The 9,870-nt window shown below is 31.1% G+C and overlaps 1 protein-coding gene across 1 annotated transcript in view; it reads left to right on the top strand.

Moving 5' to 3' along the window:
- Positions 1–9,360, top strand: part of TMTC3 (transmembrane O-mannosyltransferase targeting cadherins 3) — a 45,391-nt gene extending 36,031 nt beyond the window's left edge. Inside the window, exons 11-14 of the mRNA XM_068970341.1 lie at positions 2,965–3,068; positions 4,277–4,446; positions 6,275–6,501; positions 8,252–9,360. Coding sequence (XP_068826442.1) covers positions 2,965–3,068; positions 4,277–4,446; positions 6,275–6,501; positions 8,252–9,066 — 1,316 coding nt within the window. The 3' untranslated portion in view covers positions 9,067–9,360. The remainder of the gene's footprint in view (positions 1–2,964; positions 3,069–4,276; positions 4,447–6,274; positions 6,502–8,251) is intronic.
- Positions 9,361–9,870: the final 510 nt, after the last annotated feature.

Below are 9,870 nucleotides of genomic sequence, written 5' to 3' on the forward strand. Positions count from 1 at the left end.
AGGTAGTATTTAAAACCCTAGAGAAGTGTAGGATCACAGTGAGTAGAGATTCTTAACATTTAAAGTAGCTGAAAAAAAAAAAAAGACATTCAATCTGAAGGCTTTTCTTGCTTAGCCAGAAAAAGAATATAAACTACAGAGTGGTTTTTGACCAGGCGACGTGCATGTTAGACAATTGATTATGGGTTTTTGTTTGTTTTGATGGTTACAGGTGTTTTTAAAAAATCAATTCACAAGCTAAAATTTTTGCAAATAGAATTAAAGTTTCCATAAATACGTTATGAGAATAGATTTTTCTCAGGAAACACCAGATTTCCCCTATGGTTTATTTTTGCCTTGAAATCAGTAATTTCATTTTTGTCTAACTCCAGCAAATCTTTGACACTGTTTATTATCAGAAAACAATCATGGGCCTGTAGTTCAGATTTGATGCCATCAAGAAGGGAATGTTTTTTTAAGTTTTCAGAAGTTTCTAGATGTTTATAATTTATCTTTTTAAATAAATTGACAAATCTGTGCGTAGGAGATAATGGGAAAGCAACACAGATGCCTAGGCTATCAGTGCAAGAATACGTAGCTCTACTGTTGATGGCTGAAAAGTTATTCGGCACAGAGTTGCCTGATATTTGCCAGTCCTCCTTTACCTTGAATTAAAGACAGACTGCTAGATTCATGCTGCTGTTGGTTTGGATAGTGCACTCACAATAGCAAGGTTGTTTTTTGAAACTCTGTAGCTTCTTAGTCATTCAAATGTAACTGATTTTTATATTTTGTCTGCTTGCTTACTTTTTTTTTTTTCCAAATTTAAATTTACTTTAATAGTAATACTGTTTCCTCCTGGAATCTTAAAACTTTGTAACTTACAAAGAAATTTGCTTTAAAAATTGTGCTTTTTCATTTTTTCCTTTTAGATGTGTCATATAGTTCTTTTGATGCTAAAAGCTATCTAATTGCTATCTTTGTTCCTTGAGAAAGTAAGGATGCCTTACTGAGTGTCTGAAGTCTCCATCGATATCTCCTTGCCATAATTCTAAGAACCTGACCAGTGTGTAGTAATTTACCTTGTCTTTCATCCTAATGGATAAATTCTTTCTTTTCTAAGATTAATTGGAGCTCCTTTCAGTAATATATTAAATACTTAGTTGACCTAATTGCACTTTTATTTACTTAAACTTTCAGTTTATTCTTTTCTTAGATTAAATTTTCACTTATACTTAATTTTTTCAGGTTCTGTACACTCTTTAGTTTTTTCTGGGTAGCTTTCTGATCTCTAGGGTAATTGGTATAGATTTATCTGATGTTTAAAAAAAATAAAGAGCTTGGATAAACAAGATCCTACTGTATAGCATAGGAAACTATATTCAATATCCTGTGATAAACCACAATGGAAAAGAATATGAAAAAGAAAGCTTATATATATGTAACTGAGTCACTTTGCTGTACAGCAGTAATTAACACAACATTGTAATACAATTATACTTCAATAAAAAGTAAATTTTTTTAAAAGAGCTTTTTAAGAGCAAAACTCTGTATACTCTTGGTAATGCGGTGCATTTCAACCTTCGCTCTACATCAGAATTGCCTCTGAAACTTAAAAAACATTTTTGCAGTCCTGTTTTTGAAGATTCTGTTCTGATAGAACTGAGTGGGATAAGATATCTGAATTTTTCAAAGCTACACAAGTATTCTGAATGCAGCCAGTATTGGGAAGCATTTTTTTCTTTTTTTTTTTTTTTTTTGACTTGACCCCCTACTGAAGCCCCATGAGATTCAGTAATGTATCTAAAAACAAAAAAAATCAACCTTTTTTCCCCTAATCATGTCCCTTAGTTCTCTAACTGAAGCTGTATGGCATCTAACAGCTTTTGTGCAGTGCACACAATTGCCAACCTGAAACATAATATAGCAAGATCTTAGGACTGTTACTCTCCTCCTAGGGGAATGCCTAAGATATATATGCTTGGCCCCTATGTGTCCTGGGAGTTGCAGGCAGAGAACTATTCCACAAATGCAAAATCATCATCGGTGTCACAGGCAAGTAGTAATCATAATTTGAAACCTTGTCATGTCTGTTAGAGATTCATGTTAAGTAAAATTTGTCTAAATTAAGATCTCCCTTCTTTCTATCTTTATTCCAAACCTTTGAAATATTTACTGGAAAGTATATCTTGAAACCAGTGTACAATGAACCCTCATATCTTTGTAATTTGAATTGCATATTTTTCTGTCTCTGAACAAATTTGCTGAGGGCTCAGTTTTCTGTATCACAAAATGAGACAAAAGTTCCTGACATTCTGATATTAACACAACCTTTTTAAAAGATTTAATTAAATTATATGGTAATATATCATCATTTAAGGGAGCTGGGCTGCTGCATCTTAAATAATACTATAGAATCCTGATAACTTACACTCCAACCATATTCACAAAAATTTTTAAAAAGTTTCAGTTTTTCAGTCTGTTTGCCCCTTTCCCACCATGGATGCATATTTGCAATTTATAATACTTGAGATTATTGTGGGAATCATGGTGATCCTTTTCACTTTTAGAGTTGAGCCGTACTTTCTGAGTGAATTCCAAAGCCATGTGATTAAGGAAATAGAAGTAAGCCTTAGATTAGGACAGTAAAATATAGTGAAGAGGAAAAAAAAAAACGTAAATTCCTTCATTACGTTTATTTCTCCTGTCTCGTCTCTTAACCCTTCCAGAAACCATTCAGATAGTTTTTTTCATGTCATATGTGTATTTTCTGTTCTTCCAGTACTTTATAATAGTCTTCTAGCGTAGCCTTGCTCATAATTAATAGTAAGTTGTGTTAGAAGAGCTTTAAGGAGAAAGCGGGACCTATTGCCTGCTTTTGCATTTTTTTGCCTAGTTGTTTGTTGCTCAAAACACGTCTTCTAAGTAATTTACACTGGACACTAGTTAGTGTATCTGCCAACAAATGATTTTTTTTTATTTTAGATGATATTGGTGCCCACATGAATGTAGGAAGAACTTACAAAAATTTAAATAGAACCAAAGAAGCTGAAGAATCTTATATGACAGCTAAGTCGCTGATGCCTCAAGTAAGTTGTCAAAAATTATTCCTATTGTGTCATGTCTGCTGGATGTTTGTATTGAATAGAATTTCCAGATGGAAAATCTTTATCTTTAATTTGGATTAAAATTAAGATGTCCAGTGAACCATCTATTACTGTTTTATAAAAAATTGCATTTACCTATCTAGCTCACTTAATTTAAAAAGTTCATAGTCATGAAAACTAAATCTATGAAATTATGAGTTTTTTATTATGTTATCTATGACTTTAAATGACTTTAAATGAAAAGAATTTTATTTATGTACATTAAGCAGTAAACATTAACTCCTATCAAAAAATAAATGAACAAAGCAAAGTGATAAAATGAGTGGATATATATCTTTGCCTGTCAGTTGCTATAATGTCACAAGTACAAGATTTCTTGGATGTCACAAGACAAAGTTACAAAATCTGACACTGCCCTTTATTAGCTGTGTGTAATCAGAAAAGATAGTTTACATTGGGCTCTAATTTTCTCAGTAGTAGTTTGTATTAATACTGTAGCAATATTGAAATGAGTTGATAGTTTTGAGTTTGATAGTTTGATAAATGTTTTAAAAAACACTTAGACCACATGATACATTAAGAATTCTTTCAGTCCTAAGATTCTAAAGTTAAATTGTGTTCAGTGGATTTTTATCAGATATAATTTATTGTATTCATTGAGAATTGGGGTGCACATATATTATACCTAATGACTTTTAGAGTTAATTGATAATTTTATGTCTTAACTCCAGCAAACAAGTGAGGAATTAGTAAAGCTCTGAAGTAAAGTTAACTACCCCACTGTCACAACCAGGAAACATTTTGCTGACAACTTGAAAGCTGACATGGTATAACAAATATACTAGACTGAGGAAAAAGACCTGAGTTCTGTTCCTGGTCTGACTCCAGCATACTAAGGGACTCTAGCCTTTGGAAGTTCTGACTTATATGACTTATAAAATAACACATATACAAAAATCTAATGATAATCTACTGAGATTAGCATGAATGAAAAAATGCATCCATCATTGCGTCAAAGCATTATTTTACTTATTTTTTGTGAATACTGCAGGTTATTTCATATTTTTATGTTTTAATATAGCAGTTAGCTTTTTATCCTCTGTGTAAATTTTAAATAAGACATTAGGACTTCAGATTTTATCTGGTACTGAAATATCAACTTATAAAAATGTTTGTTTTTTTATTAATAGATTATTCCTGGTAAAAAATACGCAGCCAGAATTGCACCTAACCATTTAAATGTTTATATTAATCTGGCCAACCTGATCCGAGCAAATGAGTCCCGACTGGAAGAAGCAGATCAGCTGTACCGACAAGCAATAAGCATGAGGCCAGACTTCAAGCAGGCTTACATTAGCAGGTATAGTTCGCTTTAGGCTTTCACTATAAAAGATGGAAGCTTCATCTGCATATACATTTAGGCTATCTTCAGTAATTTGGCTTTTTTTTCTTCTAGTAAATCTTAGTTGGCAACCAAGAACATAGAAACATAGCTTGTTTTAGACTAGCAAATTTAATTTATTTTAAGTTGACAAGAGGGATGACCCAGAGGGATGATATGCGGAGGGAGGTGGTGGGGGGGAGGTTCAGGATGGGGAACACGTGTACACCCGTGGCGGATTCATGTTGATGTATGGCAAAACCAATACAATATTGTAAAGTAATTAGCCTCCAATTAAAATAAATAAATTTATATTTTAAAAGAGAGAGAGAATCCATAACTTAAAGCAGCAAACTTAGGTTTATTTATACAAAAGGAAGGGTAGAAAAAGCTCATTGGTTTCTTTTGCTTCTCAACACCAAATTCGTTTTTACCTAAAACAGCCAAAATTTACCTTTTATAAGTGCTTCTTAATTGTAACAAAATAATTGTTATTTTTGCAAGAAGTTATTACTTCTTAATTATATAGATTAAGAAAATCATTGTATAATTATGGAATCATTATACATAAAATAATTAAGAAATAATTATATAATATCCAACTATCAAAATAATTGACTGGTTATTTATGCTTTTATTACAAAGAAACTTCAGTTAGTAAAAAACAAAAAATTTGGCAATGTGTCAGAATCTAAGATATTTTGTCATGTAAATGTTATCATTTGTGTTATACTTGAGAAAAAATTGTTTTAAACTTTGTTTTGAAGCCTGCTCCAGAAACCTAATTGTAATTTATCACATTGTTTATATAGAAAATGCATTCAGAATTTAAGTTTTTGAAATAAAATCTGTTCATAAGCTGAAAGCTGTCTTTCTTCAACATTATCTAGTACTTGCTGAAATTCACTCATTTTACTGGGGTTGTATCAATAGATAAAACCTGTCTTAAGTTAACTTATAAAGGATTGCTTAATAATCTCTGCATTTATTTTAAAAATAATATTTTGAACACTTATTCTAGGAAGTTTGAATATTAATAGTTCATTTGACTTCGTGCCTATGCTAATATTTTAGGAAATAGTAGTATTAAAATTGATTCTTATATCAGTACTTAAATTGATTTGCACATATGTGAAAATGACTTTTTAAGTTCTGTAACAGAAGATATAACCTTATTAGAATGATTTTCAGACTGATTATCATTTCCAGATGTGTTCCTCAAAAGTAACTACAGGTGGCAGTATTGCCCTTCCATGCTACCAGATCAGCTTTTTAATACCTTTCTTTTAAGAATTCATTGAAGAAAACTAAATAATTATAAGGGGTAAACAATTTTAAATGTTCTGCTTTTTGTATAGTTAGACATTGCTAACAAAGATCTGAATACTGGAATTTCCCCATCACTGCTATGTTTATTTTCCTTCTCCAGATGCTACTCATCTTCTGACAAATTGATCTCCCACTCTAGTTGCTATCATTTTTCTTATGCAGACTAGTCTGCTGTTTTTCAAGATATAGTCAAAGGATATATTTTCTGTTCCCCTTTCTTGGATACCTCCCGATATCTTTCCCTCTAAAGTCAGGCATGTTTTTTCCTTCTTGAATAATATTTGAAAACATAGCAAACAAATGTGCAAAATTAATCTGAATAGGTTTAAGGACAGTTTCAGATAGTTATTTTTGAAAAAAAAATTTAAGAACCTAAATTAAAACGAAAGCTGTGAATATGTGGAAAAGCTTAAAACTTGTGAAAATAGTATCTACAGACTGACATGATAGTATAAGTAAAACTTGTGTTTTTCCACAGAGGAGAATTGCTTCTAAAAATGAATAAACCTATCAAAGCAAAAGAAGCATATCTTAAAGCCCTAGAGCTGGACAGAAATAATGCAGATCTTTGGTACAACTTAGCAATTGTTCATATTGAACTTAAGGAACCAAATGAGGCGCTGAAAAACTTCAATCATGCTTTAGAACTAAATCCAAAGCATAAACTAGCGTTATTCAATTCTGCTATATTAATGCAAGAATCAGGTATGTTTTCTCAAAGTTTCTCTATATTTAAACATACTCTAGTTTGAAATATAATAAAATCATATATTATGTTACACCAGCAAACATTTTATGAATGGATGGTTTTTATCAAAACTGCATAAATAGTTATAAGAAGAATATTTTAAATACTTGACGTAAACCTTTCAGGTAATATACCCTAGCATGTGTGTCATTCTAAATGTTAATTTCTCTGGTATATGCTAAAAATGACTTCTCAGACAGTCTATTAAGCAATACTTTATTCATCTATTTTGTCACTTTATACCTGGAAGTATATTTCTTATGCATAAATATCATACTATTCAAATAATCTGAATTTGTAAAAAAAAAAAAAGTTTTAAGTAATTATTTCTAGGGTGTCAAGAGCATTATATGTTTTAAACAAAATAGTATTCTGTTTTCCCTTGATCTATAAGTCCAAATATTTTCAATGTCATGTTATACCCAGTGTTACTATTTTCTCAGATATTATAATATCCTATATTTTATATAAATTACCAAAACCAAATTTTTCATCACAATAAATGAGGATCTTTGATATATCAGAATTTTAGTTCTGCTCCAGAAGGCAGTATATATAATTTATGGTTTTTTTAATTTTTATGTTTGGAGAAATCTTTATATTAATTATTAAATACTTTCATAAAACTTTTGCAAAAAATGTAAGAATCATATTTTATAGTTAAAGAGAGTCTTTGAGTTTATTTTTACCAGTTATCTATTTTATAGATTAGAGAGTGAGGACCAAATAAATGTAATAACTACCCTAACGTCATATGTCTAGGTTAGTAAGTAATCCAAGACAAGAACGTAAGCCTACTGATTTATTTCAGATTTCTTTAATCATCATGTTATCAAATAAAAGGATAAAGATCTTTATGCCTGGCATTCATAAAAGCTTAATTTAGAAAACTAATGTTTTTGTAAAGGTAGCTATAATTTAACACAAAATTAAACCCTGGGGTGTGTCATTATAGAAGCTGAAATTTTTTTGGTACTTATTTGCAGTAGAAATCATCTCAATAAATATTTGCTTCCTGAATCTTAATTTATATTTATAGGCTTTAGATATAATGATATTCTTTTTATATTTGAAATTTCCTAAAAAATTTTAAGTAACATACAAAATATATCTAATTTAGTAAGAATGAAACATCTTGTTTATCCAATATAGTTACTATTTGCTGAGCAGTTTGTATGTATCTCATGTAATTCTTAGAAGACTCAATAGGTTAACCCAGACAAGTAATTATTTTAGTGAGTAAAGTCATAATATTAACAGAATCATGATTGAATATATGTCTCTATTTTCAAATTCCATGCACCTTCCTCTTAATTCTCTATTCTTCTTCAACTCCCAGTTAGAATCTAAACTTATCAGGAAATATTTCACCCTTTTTTAGTTTTTGAGGAACTCTTACTACTTGTAATGTGCTATCAGTCCAGTACATCAAACACACTTTCTTATGAAAACTTTGAGGGTTTTGCTTTCTGCTTTTTAATTTAGATACATCAATTAGTTGTTTTGATGCTCAGTTCAGTCACTCAGTCGTGTCTGACCCTTTGTGACCCACCCCATGGACTGCTGCACACCAGGCATCCCTGTCCATTACCTGTTTTGATGCTATGTTTTTATAATCTAGATAAATATTTGCACCTCCATTTTTTACCTCAGACTTACTCATTTGCTAATGATATAATTTTTTTTTCTTTTTAAAAAAATTCTTAGGAGAAGTTAGACTCAGACCTGAAGCGAGAAAACGACTTTTAAGCTATATAAATGAAGAGCCACAAGATGCTAATGGTTATTTCAATTTGGGAATGCTTGCCATGGATGACAAAAAGGACTCTGAAGCAGAGATATGGATGAAGAAAGCCATAAAATTACAAGCTGACTTCAGAAGTGCTTTGTTTAATCTGGCTCTCCTGTATTCTCAGACTGCAAAGGAATTAATGGCTTTGCCAGTCTTGGAAGAATTACTCAAATACTATCCTGATCATATCAAGGGTCTCATTTTAAAGGGAGACATCCTGATGAATCAAAAGAAAGATATACGTGGAGCAAAAAAGTGTTTTGAAAAGATTTTGGAGATGGATCCAAGCAATGTGCAAGGAAAACACAATCTCTGTGTTGTTTATTTTGAAGAGAAGGACTTATTAAAAGCTGAAAGATGCCTGGTTGAAACATTGGCATTAGCACCACATGAAGAATATATTCAACGCCACTTGAATATAGTCAGGGATAAAATTTCTTCATCTAGTTTTGTAGAACAACCTATATTCCCAGCTGGTAAGACTTCAGGTGTCGAAGGAGATAAAATTCCAACTGAAAATGTAAAAGAAATAAAAAGCGAGCCCAGACCTACCCAAATAATAAAAACAAATGACAATAAGAGTCAATCTAAAGCTAGCAAACAATTAGGAAAAAGTACAGACAAAGAAATTCCCCACAAAACAACAAAAGAAATCAAAGAAATTGAAAAGAAAAGAGTTGCTGCTTTAAAAAGACTAGAAGAGATTGAACGTATTTTAAATGGTGAATAGCATTACTCTTTATCATGTGACAGGGTTTCAAAGAACTTCAGTCTATATCATGTGATTACTTGTACTGAGAGCTTTGAAGAATAGTGAGCATACTAAGTCTCTCATGAACTGCCTCTATGTAGTATCAAAATAAGATTTTCATTAAAGACCCTTTCATTACCCCAGAATATGTTTTATATTTGACAGTAGTTTTTTGAGTTTGGGGGACTGTAGCAGAAATAGTAATCACAGGTGGCAAATCTGTATCTTTTCTTATCAAAGGTAGATTCTTTCAGCAGAATAATATTGACTACTCTAAGTTAAAAATAATCTGAGGTCAGAATGATAATCCCATGGTGGCAAATCTAACATGTGCTGGTTTATTCTGTGAATTCACATTGATTAGCTAACCACATTCTCCTTTTAACTATTGGAGTCTGACTGTGAGTTGAAAACACTATTGAACACATACTTTTTTCCTTTGTAACCTTCTATTTAACTAAGGGACTTTGCACTACAAAAGAATACTGGCTGGCTTTCTTTACTTTGTATTCTTTTTTGATTTTTAGAGGGAAAGCCAGATGAAACATTTTAAAATAAGTCATATGACATGTTAGCTTTAGAATGTATTAATATTTTCATAACTGTGTGCTTGTCCTTTACTTCCCTATCTATATGGCAATTTTTAATCAGGAGAAGTTTTAAATAAGTACATATACACACATTTCTGATGGTGCTCATTTATACTGGACTTTGATTTCTTCTGTGTACTGAGTTTCACAGCATGAACCACACAATCACCACATAATCATTGACTCTGACTTT

The sequence above is a fragment of the Capricornis sumatraensis genome, chromosome 4, assembly GCF_032405125.1.
Source record: "Capricornis sumatraensis isolate serow.1 chromosome 4, serow.2, whole genome shotgun sequence".
NCBI lineage: Eukaryota > Metazoa > Chordata > Mammalia > Artiodactyla > Bovidae > Capricornis > Capricornis sumatraensis.